The following is an 18,909-nucleotide window of genomic DNA, read 5'->3' as shown; positions in this document are numbered from 1 at the left end:
GTGCCACTGCTCATATGACAGGTAAGTCTAACTTATTTTCTATGCCTTTGTCTTCTATCTCATCTCCGTCTGTCACTTTGGCAGATGGATCAACCTCCTCTGTTCTTGGATCCGACACCATTTCTCTCACTCCATCACTTTCTTTGACCTCTGTATTACATTTGCCTCAATTGTCTTTTAATTTAATTTCTATTAGCTAGCTTATTCGTGACCTTAATTATTTTGTCTCGTTTTTTCCTAGCTATTGCTTGATTCAGGATCGTATGATGAAGAAGATTATTGGTAGAGGACATGAGTCGAGGGGTCTTTACATTTTTTACCATCAAATACCGAAAACTATGGCTTGGTCTAGAGTTATATCCCCGTTTGAAGTCCATTATCGTTTGGGTCATCCATCGTTGTTCGTTTTGAAACAACTTTATCTAGAATTTTGTTCCTTATCGTCTTTGAATTGTGATTCGTGTCAGTTTTCTAAATTTCATTGTCTTAGTTCTAGTCCTAAAGTTCATAAACGAGCTAGTGCTCCTTTTGAGTTAATGCATTCTGATATTTGGGGTCCTTGTCCAGTCGTGTCCCAAACAAGTTTTCGTTATTTTGTTACTTTTGTTGATGATTATTCTCGTGTGACACTATTATACTTAATGAAAATTAGTTCTGAGTTATTGTCTCATTTTTATGCTTTTCATGCCGAGATTCAAAATCGATTTAATGTATCTATCAAAACCTTGCAAACTAATAATGTTGGTGAAGATTTCTCTCATGTACTTGGTATGTGGTCATGGCATCATTCATCAATCCTCTTGTGCACACTTCATCTCAAAATAGAGTTGCTGAAAGAAATAACAGACACCTTTTTGAAACAGCCCACGCCTTATCCTTTTAAATGCATGTTCCAAAACAATTTTGGGCTGATATTGTGTCTATTATTTGCTTCTTGATTAATAGAATGTCTTCCTCTGTCCTCAATGGAGACATTACTTATCGTACTTTTTTTTCTACAAAATCTTTGTTTCCTGTTGTCAAGATAAGACAGGATCCGCTACAAGCAATAAGAACATAAACAAACAGAACAAAACTCATAAACTAAGTTCAACATGACTACAACAAGCAAATCTTGTAAAAAAACAAAAATGACCCATAATACTAGGGTGAAGGGAAGATGAAAGGCTACCAATTGAGGTTGATGTCTTGGATGGAGAAGTCTTTGGAGGTTTTAGCAAGAGAACACCATAAAGAAGCGTTGAGTTGAGCAGCCTTGAAGCGAGACATCCAAGGTGAAGCATTGTCATGAAAAACGCGCTGATTTCTTTCAAACCACAATTCAGCTATCAAAGCTTTCACTGCATTGGTCCATATCAATCTTGGTTTTTCTTTGAAAGTGGGGCCGATGAGAAGCTGTTCCATGTTAGCCTTGAACATATTACCAAAACTCCAACTAATATTGAAACAATCAAATAAGAGATACCAACAGTTTTGAGCGTATCTGCAGTTGAAGAAAAGATGTTGTAGATCTTCTGAATCTGCCAAACAAAGGGGACAAACCTGTGGAGAGAGGCAGTGAGAGGGAAGCTTTGATTGCATTACAGTTGAACAGTTAAGGAGACCATTAAGCATAATCCAGATTGTGATGTTAATCCTCCTCGGGTTTTTGGTTTTCCATAGTGCAGAATCCAATCTTTTCCCAATAGGGGAAGCTTTAGAGAGATGGTTTACGAGGGATTTCACCGTGAAAATTCCATTATTTTCTAACTCCCAACTTCGCCTATCAGTAATTTGTGTAATTGATTTTGCTGCAACAACTTCAATTAGAGATTGAAATTCAATGCATTCTTCCTCCTTTAACAGCCTTCTGAAACTATTGACTAGGAAGCGGTTAAGGAATCCCAAAAATCTAAGACAGCGCCATTAGGATTCAGGGATAAACTAAATAGTCTTGGAAATAGACTCTTTAGGGGTAAAATGTCTGCCCAAGGGTCAAGCCAAAAGGCTATTCTTCTTCCATTTCTTAGTTTGTAGGCAGCCAATGAATCAACTTTTAACCAAGTCCTTAGTATGCTAATCCAAGGACTACGGAGACTGCAGTTAACCTTTCCACTGGTGTGCCACCCAAACAAGCTTCTACCGTGTACACTTTTCACAACTTGGTTCCAAAGTGCATCTTCTCCAACCATAAATCTCCAACCCCATTTTTCTAACAAGGCTAGATTTTTTGTTTTAAGGCCTCCAAGACCAAGGCCACCATCCGCTTGGGATCTAGAGACATAATCCCATTTGACTAAGTGATTTATTTTGCCTCCTTTATGTCCTTCCCAAAAGAAGTTCCTTAATAATTGATCCACAATTAGGGCTACCTTTTCCAGCATCAAGAAAATTGACATATAATAAGTAGGGATATGAGAAAAGACGGACTTACAAAGAGTGGCATAGCAACCTCTAGAGAGGTTGTATCTCTTCCCTTGTACCAATTTTCCTTGAATTTTTTCAACCACCGAAAGCCAAAAATTAACTTGTTTTGGAAAACCACCTAGAGGTAACCCAAGGTACATAAAAGGGAGGTGAATAGCTTTACAATTTAACTTGGATGCCACTGCATACAGCTTGCTGTCATCAATGTTGATACCACATAATGCAGGTTTTTCCCAATTAACCTTTTGCCCCGAGCACCACTCAAAGAAATCAATAGTCTTTCTTAAGGATTCTAACATTTCATCTTCATATTTACAAAAAATCAAGGTATCATCGACGAATTGAAGAATGGAGACATGAACTCTATCTTTCCCTATCACAAAACCTTCAAATTTGCCTTTTTCATGAAGTCTGGCCAATAAAAAACTCAAAACCTCGCTGACTAATAAAAGAGAAAAGGTAAGAGAGGGTCCCCTCGTCTAATGCCCCTTGTAGCTTTGATTCTTCCCCTTAGTCTTCCATTAATAAAAATTGAAAATAATGGACCAGAAACGCATCCCATTATCCATGAAATCCATCTAGGATCAGAGTTTTTCCAGCAAGAACTTTCGAGGAAGACCCATCAATCCGATCAAAGGCTTTTTCTAGATCAAATTTAAGAATCCATCCTTTTTTCTTTTTGGAGCGATATTCCTCAACCACTTCGTTGGCTACAAGGAATGGATTGGATCTAGTATTTGTCTCCCCTCAATGAAAGCACTCCGTGAAGGAGCAATTATGCTTTGGCAGAATTTTCTTTAAACGCTTGGCTAACACTTTCGCTATAATTTTGTAAGATATTGTGGTTAGACTGATTGGTCTAAAATCCCTTACAAAGATAGTGTCTTCCTTTTTTTTAATCAAACAGATGAAGTTCTCCTTAACACAAGAATTTAGTCTACCATTGACATAAAAATTCTCAAAAAGCTCCACAAAATTATCTTTGAAGTATTCCCAGAATTTTAGGAAAAATGCTGCCAGCACAGGAGCTTTATTATTTCCCAACAACTTCAGAGCAATTCTGATTTCCACCTGGGTAAATCTAGCAACCAGCAAAGTGTTCTGGATTCGAGAGACAGTGGACCAATTCAGATTGAGGGGAAGAACACTAATGCCTGATCTTTAGAGTATAATGAAGCATAAAAGCCCAGTATGAGGTCTTCAATTTCCTTGAATGAATTTGTTGGTAGCCCTTGGTCATTAATCAATTCTGAAATCAGATTCCTCCTTTTCTTTGCTGCAAAGTATCTATGGAAAAACTTAGAGTTTCCGTCTCCCAAACTCAACCAATTTAGTTTACTTTTATGTCTTAAATTCCTTTCATCTATATGATAAAGTGATAACAAATCAGCTTCCAAGAAAACTCTCACATCAGTTCCGGAAAGGAATCTTTCTACATATTCTTCTTCATTATCTAATTTTTCAATTTCTTTTAGCAAGGCTTCTTCTGCTTTTTTCTTTTTAGACTCAAAATCAACTTCCCAGGACTTCAAAGCCGACTTGATTTTTTTTAATTTGGAGGAAATGACAAACCCAGCCCATCCTTTTTGAACTTCAGTATTTAGTTCTCTTTCAATTACTCGCCACCTCTCTTTTAGGTCCAGCCAGCTGTTGCAGAATTTGAATGGTGGAGGTCCCCACTCAAAGGAACCGGCTTCAAATAAGATGGGGAAGTGATACTGAGAATGTGCGAGTTTGTCTTGCCACTCTAGTATTAGCAAATAGGTCGTCCCATTTATTTGAAATTAAGAATCTGTCTAGAAGAGAACGAGAGATGATAATGCCTTCGCGTGACCACGTGAAACGTCCATTGCTATGAGGAATTTCCATTAGCTTAATCTTAGCAATGGAGTTATTAAATTTCCTCATACCTTTTGTTAATCCCCCCCAAGGAAAATGTTCTTGAATACTTCTAGTAATGTTAAAATCTCCCCCAATACACCAAAGCTTTTCACAGTAAGCCGAAAGAGAGTACAATTCTGGCCAAATAAACTTTCTCTGTAATTTGTAGGACCGTAAACATTAATGATCCAACAAACCTTCTTACTGACCGTCAAGCATTTAACAGATAATGAGTACCATCCTTTCAGTACTTCAATAAACAAAATATTGCTTTCATCCCACATGTTTAGTAATCCTCCGGATTTTCCAAAAGCTTCGAACAAAACCCAGCCAATATCTTTGGAGCTCCATAACTCCTTGATGAAAGCTACGTCAAAAGATTCTCTCTTTGTTTCCTGTATTAAAACCAAGTCTGGATGTATTTTCTTCAAGCTTCTTCTCAAAGCCAGTCTTTTGGAGACATCTCCTAAACCTCTTGTATTCCAAGATAGAATCTTCATAGTATGCCAAGAAGAGGTAGAAGCTCTTGATTGAATAACCCGAGGATCAACTCACAGTCGTCAACTACAGAGATCAGCTTCTGTGGTATCTCTTTCTTCTCTACTGTTTAAAAGTAGGAGGGTTCAACACAGCCTACTCTTCTTCTGAGTGAAATAAGAGTTGCAAGTCATTGTAATGACCATCCAAATTCCTCTACTTCTGAATTCTCGACTTTTTCACTGCTTGTACTGACTATAGAGTCTTCATCTGAATCAAAGTGTCTACTTCGAACGTCTTGTAGAGAATCCGGGATTCCTCGCACAAATGGCATGCTTGGGCCGACAATTTTAAAATCTGAATAAGAAAAAGAATAAGAGCTATCTTTAGTAGTAGAATTGTCTGACTTGACTGGGAAGAAACCAAGAATTTGAGCTTTGATGCAACAGTTTCCAAGCAAATCGTGATTTGTTATGGCTGTCCAAGAGTTGCAAAAGGAAGTGTTTCTCCGGGTGAAACGCTTTCTGAGAGGCTTGAGTAAGTAGGGTTTTCTTGTGTGAAACGAATTACGAGTAGCTGAAGGGTCTTCATTTTTCTGAGATTTGAGTAATAATGAGCTTAAGTTCAAAGACTGCAATCTTCTCTCGACTTTTGAAGTGTCATTCTGAGGGAGGCTAACAAATGGCGTTGTATTCAATGAGCACCCACCTGACTTCTCATTTCCACCAATTGAAATCGATCCTTCTTCTTTATCAAAAAAAGGAGACCTTTGGACTTCTCTCAAAGGCTTTTACAAGCCAAAAAATTAAAGAAAGGTTCATTTGGCAGGAAGTCGAAGCATTTTCTTAAAGGTGGCTCGAAATATGAACAGCCAACGGTTCTTTTTGTCCTGAAGTGTTTCTCTTTCTTCTTTTCCTCAAACGTGTTCACATTTGTCTGATCTTGGGGAAACGAATTTTGTGTGTGTTCTACGGAATCTTAGCAAACCTCTAATTAGTCTCTGGTTCAATCTGAGAGATGTATTTTAGCTCTTTTTCAACACTGATGTCTGGGCTTTTGGAAAACTTTGGCTTGCACCTTGATGGAAGGAGAAACTTGAACTTAGGACTTAATGAAACATTCTATTTCCTCATCCTTTATAACTTGATTTAAACGAACAATGTCAATTGGATTTGTGAAGTTAAACAAGAATCTCCCCTAACCTTGCTGGGTGGGTTAATTGATGAGATATCACCAAAGTTCAAGAAGATATTACCCCTCTTTTCATCTGAAATTTCCAACATTGCAGGGATAAATCCACATAAATTTTTCTTCACTTGGATTTTGGCCTCTGAGACATTAAGAAGATTTAAAGTTTCCATCTCAATATTCTCCAAACCACCAAAATAAGCACCAATAGCTTCAAAAGTTTGTTTATTCCAGTAGTCGAGAGAGAGATTTTAAATTAATAACCAGCCACCGTATCCTTTTGAATACAACGGTCTACAATGAGTGAATTTGTCCCACTTTTCAAATTTCAGGTGGAAGAAGCCTACCTTCTGCCATTTGGCGGGATTCTCGATTAGTTCATTCATTGGACAATGATCCATTGCAACCAGTGCGCTCTTTGCAAATAATGGGTTGATTATGATATTTGATTGAAAGTATAGTTTGAGTGTTATACTGATTTCTAGCCAATTAGCGAACTCAAATAGGTGTGTGACAACCCAAAGGTTATCAAAATCTGCTTGGAATACTTCTGAATTTTTAATAACCCAATGATGTTGCATACTTTGTTTATCGAGTAGGAAAACAGAGGTCTTGATACTCTGTTTTTCTGCTGAGGAAGAGGTTCTGGACTCAATAGATTTTCTCAATTTCCAATTCAAATGCGATGTAGCAGAAGTTTATTTGTCGAGCTTATCCGCAGAAACGTTCTCTTCTCCCATAGTTGAATGTTGAATATTCTCTGAACAAACTGGGGGGGGGGGGTGACGGCCAAGGATTCCTTGATACAAAAACTGACAATGTCATTGAACTCTTGCCAGCCTGTCTTACCATCGCCATAAGGAATGTGAAGGTTCTTCCTTCCTCCTATTAAAGGCCATATCGCACACTCCATGAACCAATCTTTATTAACACAGAACTTTGAAAGGCGGATGACATTGTGATCGACTCTTTCCTTTAATAAGAAGAATTCGAAGGTTGGACCATTCAATGTTTTTTTCAACTAGTCTCTAGCCAATGTGCCATAGGCACTAAGAATAGTATTTTCTGCCCTTTTTTCATATCTTCCACATAGAATCCGTTGCTTTCTTTCCACATACAGAAGAAATGATCACAAATATTACCGCTTTTCACCTCCATGAGTTTAGAATCAATGGGTGCAAGAAATGAGGATGGGGAAATTGGTGCTGGTAAAAAGGTAATCTATCAAAATGGCAAGGAGCGGGTATGAAGGTGGTTTGATAGGAAGGAAAGGAAAGATTGAAGGTTTGGAGATTAATTGGATGTGAAAGGAGGTATCAGAAAAGAAGAGAGGAAGCGGACAGAGAAGGGCTAGTCGGAGAGTGATCAGAGGGGCGGTTTGAACGGAGCTAGAAAGGGATGGGAGAGGAGAAAGGAGAGAGCATTTTGTATAATTTACAGCTGAGACATTTAAACTTGATTTTCTACAACTAGTGTATACTTGCACCTAGGAAAACTGTTCGATCTGACTTCCAACAAGTTTTTGGCGTCGTTGCCAAGGAATGACGATTTCTAACATATTTTCAGTTTTGCTTAAGATTGTGATCGGTTTGCGATCGCAGTGTCTCAATTTAAGGAACAAGCTTGGAATCTTATTGCTTTCTAGGACAGGTTTAATGCATGAACATAAGGCCTCAATAGCTTGAGTTTGATCCAAAAATAGAATGTCGTAAGGAACAAAGGAGGAAGAGAAGAGAGCAACATGAGCACATAGGTTAATTTTGTAGGTACTGTTGCAAGACAAGACATTGCAACAATGAATCAACCTGAAGTCAATCCTCCAACTGCTATACAAATTCTTATATACAACTCTTTCAAAAGCACTCTCTAAACCACAAGAAAACAATCTTCAATCTTCCATTCTTTCTCCTTTCCATATTTCATGAGCAATTGACCAGAAAAGGGGTGTTCTTTGTCGTAGAGGTTTGAACTCAACCTTTCAGTACATAATGGTTTGTGCTACACTACATTTCAGTTGAGTTATTATATCGAGGAGGAGACAAGTCAGATAATATATGCTACATCAGTGTTTATATAAACAAATACGAACATACTGCCGTGAGTTTGAATTTTCTTAAAGAGAACAAGATACCCTCGCCTCAACCTAATTGTGGACGAGTTTGTTTCTCAATTTTTACCCCTAACTTTTTGTGTTATATGTAATAACCCCGACATTATTCTTGTTTCTGCAATAGGATTTTATCGGTAACTTCAATAATTCAATTATCTTGTTGATATCAAATTGAAAAAATAATCATAATAATAACAAAAGATTCAATTTCATTTTCCACATTGGGAGCATTTTGGCAGAAATCGGACATACCTTATTGTGGGCTGCTGAGCCACCATACTGGTGTGCGAGCGTGTCACCCATTCTCTCATAAAATCCCATTAATTCATCAGCTAAAGGGGCATCAAGATCGATTTTGGGGGAATCTAAGATTTCCAAGGCATGAAGCTGGTGTCCAAGAGCAGCAAGCCCATATGCATATTGTGCAACATTTGTACGGTCGAGGCAGTCTATGCAATTGGTCCTTAGCACCCCACTTTGGAACAGTGGCTGCTTAATAACGTAATTTCCATTAGAAACAAGGTTGTCAGCACTTATTTGTTTTTCCATGCTAGCAGCATCTTCATTATCATTGTCTGACTGTAGCTGAGAAGATGAGCTACAATTTCCTTCACTCCTGTAAGAAAGTTTTCATATAAAGTTTGTTATCACTTATCAGGAAGAGTCCAGAAACTTACTACCAGAAAAGTGACACCATTGTCATCCAGACTGAATTCCTTGGCTAAAAGCTATTATTCATTTCTTAAATTGAGAGAGAGAGAGAGACCAGCTCAGAAACAGAACCATGGAAAAAAAACATGCATGTGCGTATTAACCAACTAAGAAATACAGACATTTTAATTTGGCGACATCTTCATGTCCATCACATGTCCAACATTCCGACACTTGTTGGACACATATCAGACATTTGTTAGTGCAATAAATGTGTTAGACATGCATAGAGCACTTGTTAAGTAGACTAAAAAGCACATATATGACAATAACAATAGATTTCGAGTATGAAATACATCAAACTAAATTTTTAAGCATATGGTGTAAAAATTATTTATATTTAAAAAAAAAAGTATATTTTAATAAATGTGTCATTGCTATGAGACCTATGACACATTTATTAAAATAAACTTTTTCTAAATATATGATCTTGTAAACCAGTTGCCAATCCTAGTGATTATCTTTGATGTTTCTCCCGCCCCCATGGAGCTGGAGCTTTACTCCTCTGCCTTACTTGATATTTTGTTAGGAGAATATTTTGTCTGAGCAGCAAGATATTCATAACATCAAATGGGCCCAAACAAAATTTTGTTGAATTCATCTTATGGCCTCTCGACAGTTGTTTGGTGTCCTCGTCCTCACGTGATCTACCCTTGTTCTGGCTGTTATGGTCTGGTTGTATAAGAAGACTGGTTGGATCAGTTTATGGGGAGGCTTCTAAGTTGACAGCTTGCTAGTCAATCTGGTTATGAGTTCAGATCCAAACCTCAACTGCTTTCAAAGTTCTTTGTCACTCAAGCTTCAATCTTCGCTCTTTGCCAGAAGATTGCTCGGTTGGTATTTTTGTTTCCTTGGGTGTTTGTATTCTAGTTAAAAGCCTAATTTACTTCTAAGGATTAGTCTCTTTTATTTTGTTCTTGTTGTTCCGAATTATTCTTTGTATTTTTTTTCTTTTAATTCATTGTACTTTAAACATTAGACTCATTTCATTATATCAATGAAAAAGTCTCGTTTCCATTTCAAAAAAAAATAAATAAATAAATGTGTCATTGCTGTGTTTGTCTCTTAGATTTTTAAAAACTGATGTGTTGTGTCATATCTGTGCATCTTAGGTAACCAACCTATCACATTGGCCAAAAGTATATAGATATTAGTTTCGGCCAAACAGGTTAGACCTTGTGGGCATGCACCGGATATTATCAGACAGAAGCAAGGGCCAATAACTATGTATTATGTAAGAATATCCATGTAATCAGCCCAGATCACTGAATGTCAGATTATTTGACTACCTTGTTAGAGTCTTTTTTTTTTATCTTGAAGTTCTTGTATTGGCTTTATGTTTTAGTTTTATCAGTTTTTGATAACTTTCTTTTCTATTTTGTTATTTAATCTACTTTTCATAGGCTTGAACATTATTCATATTTTCCCTTTTTTTTTTCTCTTGAAAGGATAATTTTCACTTTTCATTAAGGAAATGAATGAGCCGGTTGATTCATGCCTTAATTGTTGATTTATTCCTTAATACTTGCGGTAATTAGGTGTGATTATATTTGGTAGGATATTTTTTCCTTTTATGTTGACGGTCTTTTTTCTATTTAAGACAGACCTATGTATGCTTGCGGTAATTGTTGATTTATGCCTTAATTGCTGATTTATTCCTTAATACTTGCGGTAATGATTGATTTGTGCCTTAATTGTTGATTTATTCCTATGTATGAATGTAAAGCAGAGCGTGTGGAATTATTCAATAAGATTCCAATTTACCAACATGATATCAGAGCAAAAACTCTAAGGGGCTGTTTGTTTTTTGAGAAGGTAGATAACAAGAATCTTTAGATGCCTGGGATTATAGATGTCCGTAATTACATGGCCGACATCTTTAGATAACCATATTTTTTTTTTTAGAAATATTTTTTATAATATTTGAGAATCTTAATAAATGTGTTTGTTTTGTTTGATTTCTACTCGAGAATGTCTTAAACTTACATAATGTTCCAAGAATATGCTTACGACTATTCATTAATTTATAATTCATTTAATATAATTTGATATAAGGAAAATTATTTTAAATGACAAAACTACTAAAAATATTTACAAATAATAGCAAAATATCGTAGTATATCTGTGATAAACTGCGATAGACAGCAATAGACTACTATCTGTATCTATCTGTGTCATGATAGACACAGATAGTAGTCTATCGCGGTCTATCACATATAGACTGTGATATTTTGCTATTCTTTGTAAATATTTTGGTTGATTTTCTTATATTTGAAAACAGCCCTTATTTGTTTTTTTAATTTTAATTTCTTTTTAAATTAATATAGTTTTATTTTTATTTTTATTTTTTTTTTAAAAGGAAACGATTCATTGTATTAATAAATAGAGAGGAGCGAAAGCTCTAAGTACAAAAGAGTTATACAAAGAGCAAAGCGAGAATACAAGTGCTTGTAAAAGGATCAGGAGATGCACCCGGACGTCTCAACTAGGTTGACACTCCCTTAGCACCCTCATCATCTCCAATTCTAACCCAAAACTGGGAGATAAGATAACAAGATTACAAAAAGAGGACAAAGTCTAAAGAACAACAAAAGTGAAAAACTAAGGATAAAGCCAAAACATTGGCCTGAAAATAATGGAAATATATAAAAAATTCAATAAGTGTTGCTGAAGTCTGGAAATCTGGAAATGTTTAGTGTTGTCCGATAGGAGGGGTTGAGATAAAGGCCTCCCAATTGAGGTTGAAATCTGAAAGGCTGTAAGCACGGAAAGGATCGGAAAGGAGGCACCAAGAGGAGGCTTGACAACGGGCAGCTTCAAGGTGGTCTTGGCATTTAGTGGCTTTTGTTATGGAAAATTCTTTGATTTCTTTCAACCCAAAGGTCTGCCAATAAGGCTTTTACAGCATTACACCATATCAAACGGATGGATTTGTGGGAGATGGGGCTGGCAAGGAGCTGAAACACGTTACTTTTGAAATCATTGCACAAGGTCCATGAAAGATTGAAAAAACACAGCAACTTATTCCAACACCAATTTGAGTAAGGGCATGTAAAGAAAAGGTGAAGGGAGTCTTCACTATGATGTAGGCAGAGTGGGCAAACTGTGGGGGGAAAGGGAGGATGCTAGTTGCTTTCTCTGAAGGACTTCAACTACATTCAGCTGACCGAAAAGCATAATCCAAATAAGGATGTTGACTCTTCTTGGACTTTTTGATTTCCAAATAGCCGAGAAGATAGGCTTTTCCAATGGGGAGAATAGTGTTAGGTGGCTTTTGAGGGATATAACAGTGTATTGGCCATTGGTTGAGATGGACCACACTCTTTTATCAAAAGAGAGAGAAGGGCTTCTACTTACAATTTTTCTCAACAAGTCTTGGAAGGCAAACACTTCTTCATCTTTAAGCGATCTTCGGAAAGTAATGGACCACGAAGCTATGTTATTGTCCCAATGATCGGCAACTTAGCCATTAGGGAGCATGGTGATTCTGAATAAGCTAGGAAAAAGGATGCTGAAAGGGGAATTTCCTTCCCAAGTGTCTAACCAGAAAGCAATTCGACTACCATTACCAAGTTTGAAAGTGGCCAAGGATTCTACCTTAAGCCATGTCTTTGAGATGCTAATCCATGGACTTTTCAGACTTCTACCTCCTTTCCCTGTCGTATGCCAATCAAAAGCATCCTTACCATGAATACTTCTAACAACTTTGCCCCAAAGAGAGTTTTCCTCATTGAAGAATCTCCACCCCCATTTAGCAAGGAGTGCAATGTTCATAGCTTTGAGCCCTCCAAGACCTAGACCACCATCTGCTAAAGGTTTTTGAACCAATTCCCATTTAACTAAGTGATTTTGCTTGCTGCCTTTATTGCCTTCCCAAAAGAAACTTCGTATTAACCTTTCCATTTTAGTTGCTACCCCTTCGGGCATAAGGAAGATGGCCAAGTAATGGGTTGGAAGGTTTGAAAGGATTGAGGTGCAAAGAGTGGCTCTTCCACCCCTAGATAGATTGAATCTTCTCCATTTGTCGAGTTTACCTTGTACTTTATCTAGGACCAGCTACCAAAAGGAGGCTCTTTTTGGGTAGCCCCCTAGAGGCAACCCTAGATAATGGAAAGGGAGATGGTCAGCCGAAACATTTAATGAAGCTGCCGTAGTATAGAGCTCACTATCATCCACATTAATGCCATAGAGTGCTGATTTATCCCAATTTACCTTCTGCCCATTCAAAGAGCTCCACTGTATGCTTAAGTTTTGACAGCATAGTGCTGTCATATTTGCAAAACAATAAGGTATCATCCGCAAATTGGAGTATGGAGACTTGGACTTGCTCTTTGCCTACTAAAAACCCTTCAATGATGCCGGATTGGTTGAGTTTAGAAATTAATGCACTCAAAACTTCGCTGACTAGAAGATAAAGAAAAGGGGAGAGAGGATCACCTTGTCTAAGCCCTCTTGAAGCGGCCACTCTTCCCCTTGGTCTCCCGTTAATGAAGACCGAGTAAAGTGGGTTTTTGACACATCCCAAAATCCATTCTATCCATTTCTGATTGAAGCTCTTGGCCCAAAGCACTTTTTCTAGAAAATCCCAACCAACTCGGTCAAAAGCTTTCTCCATATCAAGTTTAAGGATCTATCCCTTCTTCTTTTTTGCTCTATCCACCGCTTCATTGGCTATAAGTATGGGATCCAAAATTTGCCTTCCTTCTATGAAAGCACATTGGGATGGAGCAATGATGTTGGACATTACCCCTTTCAATCTCTCGGCTAACACCTTAGCAATGACTTTGTAGATTAATGAGGTTAAGCTAATGGGTCTGTAATCACTTACCTTGATTGCTACTTTCTTCTTTTGAATTAAGCAAATGAAATTCTCTCTTATACACGCATTGATCTTGCCATTCTTGTAGAAGTCATTAAAGGTATCTTGGAAGCCTGTCTTGAGAATAGACCAAAATTTCAGCAAAAATTCAGTGGTGAAGCCATCGGGGCCTGGGGCTTTACTTTTGCCAAGGGTTTTTATGGCTGAGAGGATTTCTGTGGCTGAAAAATTATTTTGCAGGAGAAGATTCTGATTCGAGTTCACACAAAGCCAATCTAGATTTAAAGGGAGATGCCTTTGCCTTGAAGATTTTAGATAAAGGCTGCGGTAAAAGTTGAGTATTAGGCTTTCAATTTCTGCATTCGACTTTGTTGGGACCCCTTGTTTCATCAACTAACTCGTTTATAAAATTTCTCCTCTTTTTTGCTGCTAAGAATCTGTGAAAAAAGCTTGTATTCTCATCTCCCTGCTTAAGCCAGTTTATTTTACTCTTCTGCAATAGGTTAATTTCTTCCAACCTATATAAGGCCATTAGTTCTGATTTGAAGAAGACCAAGCTGCATAACCAGTGCTGGACAGTGGGGAATTCTCAGCAAGTGTACCCCAATTTTCAATTTCTGCTAGCAACCTCTCCTCTTTCTGTTTTAATTTTTCCTTATTGCAGTGATGCCACTGTTTTACTGCTGTTTTCACATCTTTCAGTTTCTGATTTAATACAAAACCAGCCCAACCATGTACTCTGCTGTCAAACCATGCTTTCTCTATAATTTGGATGCAATCTTTGTTGAGTAGCCAACTATTGTAAAACCTGAACGACGAAGGACCCCAACTAAATGATCTGGCTTCTAATAAAATTGGGTAGTAGTCTGAAAAAATCCGAGCTTGTCTATTGGTTCTAGAGTTTTCAAATAACTCATCCCAGCCTTTTGATATGAAGAAGCAGTCTAGTAAGGATCTTGAAACAGTGATGCCTTCCCTTGACAATGTAAACTTCCCATTACTCAATCGGATTTCTATGAGTTTTACTTGCTCAATGAACTTATTAAACTTTCTCATGCCTCTAGTGCTTCTACCCAAGGGAAATCTTTCGTGTGCCCATCTTGTGATATTAAAATTACCACCCATACACCATGCGTCTTCACAATAAGTTACCAAGGACAGAAGTTCTTCCCACACAAATTTTCTTTCTTTGTAATCGGTTGGCCCATATACATTAGTGACCCAACAAGTCTTTTTACAATTAGTGTTGCATTTAATTGAGAGAGAGTAACCGCCTTCGAGGGTTTCTATTACTGAAATTAAGCTTGTGTCCCACATTGTTAACAGCCCACCAGAAGCACCAAAAGATTCTAACGAATTCCCATTAGAACTCCATAAAGATTTAATGAAACTTGCATCAAAATTTTCCTTCTTAGATTCTTGAATTAACACAATTGAAGGGTTAATTTTCTTTAAGATCGTTTAAGGGCCAATCTTTTTATTAATGTCTTTGAGACCTCTGGTGTTCCAGGATACTATCTTCATTTTTTCGAGAACAGTTATCAATGCCAACCAATGGTTAGTCCAATAATAGGTTGCATTCAGTGACTAAGCTCAGAAGGTGTGCTGGGAGGTCAGAAGGGGTTGAAGGAAAGGCTGAAAGGGCAGGATTGGGGATTTCAGTCTCGGCAGTAAGGTCCTCCCCTGTTTGAAACAGGGTATTTAGGTCAGCAAGCAGGGTTTCTTCCGGATTTGGCTCATCATGATCTTCTGAATTGATAAGCCAATCGTTTTCCTCTGTACTGATACTAAAGGGGGAATCAGGAGGACAATCTCTCTCAATGATTGATTGATGTTTAGGGGTGAAAATAGGGGTTTCTTTTGGTGGTGGTCCAGCCGGGTTGTAAGGGGGAAGAGAAGATGGATAATCTGACCTGGAATTAAAAGGCTGCTTTGGAAAAGAAGAAATTCTGGCTTCTGGGGGCTGGGAGGAGACTGAGCTGAGGCTGAGTCCGAGGCCTTTGGGGTGTTCCCTCAGGTGCTATCTTCTGATAAAGTGTTTGGAAAAGGTTTTGAAGAGGCAAGAGGGGGGACGGGCTCTGTTTAGCCGTTTCTAGTTTGTTTTGCTAGATTTAAGGGCTGGTTTAATGTTCAGGGGAGGAAGAGGAGGCTTGGGGGAAGCAGAGACAGAGCAAAAGATTACTCTGTTAGGACAGGGGAGAGCAGGGTAAGGAGGGGACCGGCTGTTTGAGGGTAGAGAAGGCAGGGAGGTCGAGTGATCTGGAAAAACAGGGGAGAGCAGGGGAGAGGAATTGAGATAGAGAGCAGGGGAAGAGGAAAGATAATGAGGGGCTTGGGTTTCGGGCTTGGCTAAGACATGCTCAAACGAGGAAGAGACTGAGGGAAGCACCACATTGCAGGGGACACAAAATCTTGCTTTCTTTTTTCTCTTTGGCACTGGTGGCTTTTCAACTTCTTTCTCTTTCATCTTAATGGCAGCAGATGAATTAATATCTATCCGTGGAACACGAGGAGCCTTATCTGAAACAGCAAAAACAGGGGACTTTTCAGTTTCCTTTAATATGCCAGATGATCTTTCAAATGACTGCGGCTGCAAGGGGGGCTTCTCGGCTTCCTTTGAATTAAAAAATCCTTTTCAGAAGGCTGCGGCTGTGAGTAGGGGGGACTTTTCAGCTTCCATATTTAAGTGATTTGCTTCGTCAGCCTCATTAAAAAAGCAAGATGGCTTTTCGACTTCCCTTATTTCTCCCAGATTGATGATTGAAGTCTGTGGCTTTTGGAATTCTTTCAACTTTTCTGCTTTTGCACTTGGACTTCGTGAGAACTTAGGCTTAGATTTATTTGACAATAGGAAAGACCAATTAGATAAATCAATTACATCAAATTGGGATGAGGCATCTTCATCCTTTAGAGCATCTTGTAACCGAACTAGGTCTATTGGGTTGGAGAAGTCTTTAAGTAAAACTTTAGTGGGTAGTTTTAAAGGCTGATGACAGCAAGCAATGTCACCAAAGTTTAAGTAAAAACTTCCATGAATATCATCCGTAACTTCAATGGTGGCTGTCATAAATCCACATAAATTCTTCTTGACTTGAATTTTTGCTTCTAAACAGTTGATGAGATTAAGAGTTTCTGAAGCAATAGCAATTAATCCACCAAAATAAGCCCCAATTGCTTCAAAAGTTTTCCCTAACCAATAATCTAAGGGAAGGTTTTTGATTTTGATCCAACCACCATAACCTTGCATTACTGAGGCCCTTCCATGACTGACTGAATTCCATTTTTCCAAATGAAGATGAAAAGGGCCGAACTTAGTCCATTTACTCTGAATTGGCATTTTTTCGTTGAGGTTTCCTTGTCTTAGTTTGATGAGGGCTTTGTCTGCAAACAAAGGATTGATGATGACATTGGTGCCTAGATGTGCTTAGTTCTATCGCAATTTCCTTCCACCCATTAGATGCCATAAATCTTGAGATAATCCAGAGGTTACTAAAATTTTCAGGCAAGACATCATCATTCTTCTTTAACCAGACAGCAAGGTTGCTCTGTTTCTTCACAAGTGGAGTAAGGAAGGATGGGAGGGCAGAGTTCTCACAGGGAGGTGGAGTAGGGCTGGTACAACCGACTGGACTAAGCTTAGTAGAGGGAGGAGATGAAGAAGAACTAACCTGGAGAACAGGGGATTTTTTGAAGTATTGGATGCAGCTATCGATCATCTCCTTGAAGTCTTGCCAGCCTGCTTTTTCGTTGCCGAACGGGATGTGGATGTTCCTTCTTCCTCCTGTGATTGGCCATACAGCACATTCAACAAACCAACTCTCTTTTGCACGAAATTTGGCAAGCCTCATGAAGCTTTGATCAACTCTTTCCTTTAGAAGGAAAAACTTAAAGGTGGAACCATACAGTAGTCTGCGAAAGCTCTCAAGAAGCCAATTAGCTGAGGTTAAGGAGAGAAGAATGGACTGTCCTTTTTTTATGTCTTTTAAAAGGAAGTTTGATCCTTCTTGCTCCATATGGAAGGCGTGGTCAAGGATACGGCAAGAGAACGAAGTCATGGCTAGAAACAGGGCAAAAACAGAGTGAAGGAGGAATGATAGAAGCCAGAAGAAGGTTAAAGGGAGAGGGGTGAGGGAGGCGGCCAGAAGGAGGGAAGTTTAGGGAGGGCATGGTGAGCTCCAGTGGAGTGGTCGGAAGGGGGGGCGTGGGGGAAGGGAGAAAAGGAGGAGAGAGGGGAGAGCATTTTTTTCTTTTAACCTAACTACCAAAAACGCTCCTAACCCCTCATAAATTAATATAGTTTTATTGTTTTATTTGTTATTTTTCTCAACAAAATAATATATATTAATTAAGATATTTTATCAAATAAATATTAATCTAAATTTAAATTTGAATATCTTCCTAAAAAATAAACTACAATATAACCAAAGAGAATGAAATACGTAGTTCATGGTATTTTTTTCAAGCCAAACAACTTGAGTGGATGGATTGTTTTGAAGTAGCTCAGTTAAATGCTTCATCTTGGTGCACTTTATCCAAGTCTTTAAAGACTTCTCCATTCAAGACATATATTTAAATTGGCTTTCTTTTATTTTTCCAGCTTCAGTTTTCTCTCATGATGTATTGTTCTAGTTTAATTATTGTATTTTTGCTTTCTTCATTCTTTGGAATATTTTTATTAGATTATTTGTGGACATGATGAGGATGCTATGGGGTGAAACCTAGTTGAGATTCCCGGATGCATCTCCCGATCCTTAGCTTTCTTCCGCCCTTTGTCTCTCTTACTGTACTTTGAGCAATAGTCTCTTTTCAATACTTCAATGAAGAGGCTTCTTTCCATTTCAAAAAAAGATAAATCCTTTCAATGGCTCGATTGATTTAATGTTGCAAGGATCAATGCATCTTCTTGGTGTTCTCTTTCCAAGCTTTTTGCTAATTTTTTCTCTTTAAAATTTATGTTTGAATTGGAGTGCCTTCATTTTCTCTGTTTAGTCTTTGTTCTAGTGTTGAGAGTCTTGAAGTTGTATTGGATAAGTTTATCATCAGCATTAGAATCTTTTCATTATATGAATCCTAATTTAAAAAGAAAAAAGTACCCTGCTCACTGTTGCATTCAATTGATACGAGGATGAGATACTATTTTTAAGCGGAAACAAGACTTTTCATTGAAATAATGATGGGTCTAATTCTCAAAGTACATGAGAGGAAATAAAAATAAAAAGAAAAGAAAAACTACAAACATGCTACTACAAGGCTAGAGCCAAATTACAACACAGAGACTAAAGCTCTGAAGAATAATTAAAAACATTCCGTTGAACAA

At 37.9% G+C, this 18,909-nt stretch overlaps 1 protein-coding gene across 3 annotated transcripts in view; it reads right to left on the bottom strand.

Annotated features, from left to right (window-relative positions):
• LOC120068965 (phosphoinositide phosphatase SAC4-like) overlaps positions 1–18,909 on the bottom strand; it is a 58,897-nt gene that overhangs the window by 18,362 nt on the left and 21,626 nt on the right. The window contains exons 10-12 of one of the 3 annotated variants that reach the window (XM_090315690.1): positions 8,315–8,678; positions 1,470–1,542; positions 1,216–1,395 (exon numbers count right to left, since the gene is read on the bottom strand). In XM_090315690.1, the coding sequence (XP_090171816.1) occupies positions 1,322–1,395; positions 1,470–1,542; positions 8,315–8,678 (511 nt within the window). In that variant the 3' untranslated portion in view covers positions 1,216–1,321. Of the gene's footprint in view, positions 1–1,171; positions 1,543–8,314; positions 8,679–18,909 lie in introns of those variants that run through there. The other 2 variants (XM_090315689.1, XM_090315691.1) reach the window with 2 other exon arrangements.

Source organism: Benincasa hispida, chromosome 7 (genome assembly GCF_027475165.1).
Source record: "Benincasa hispida cultivar pf3 chromosome 7, pf3_genome.v1.1, whole genome shotgun sequence".
NCBI classification, from domain to species: Eukaryota; Viridiplantae; Streptophyta; class Magnoliopsida; order Cucurbitales; family Cucurbitaceae; genus Benincasa; species Benincasa hispida.
The sequence above is the reverse complement of the archived record's forward strand: the minus strand, read 5'-3'. Positions and strand labels throughout refer to the sequence as shown.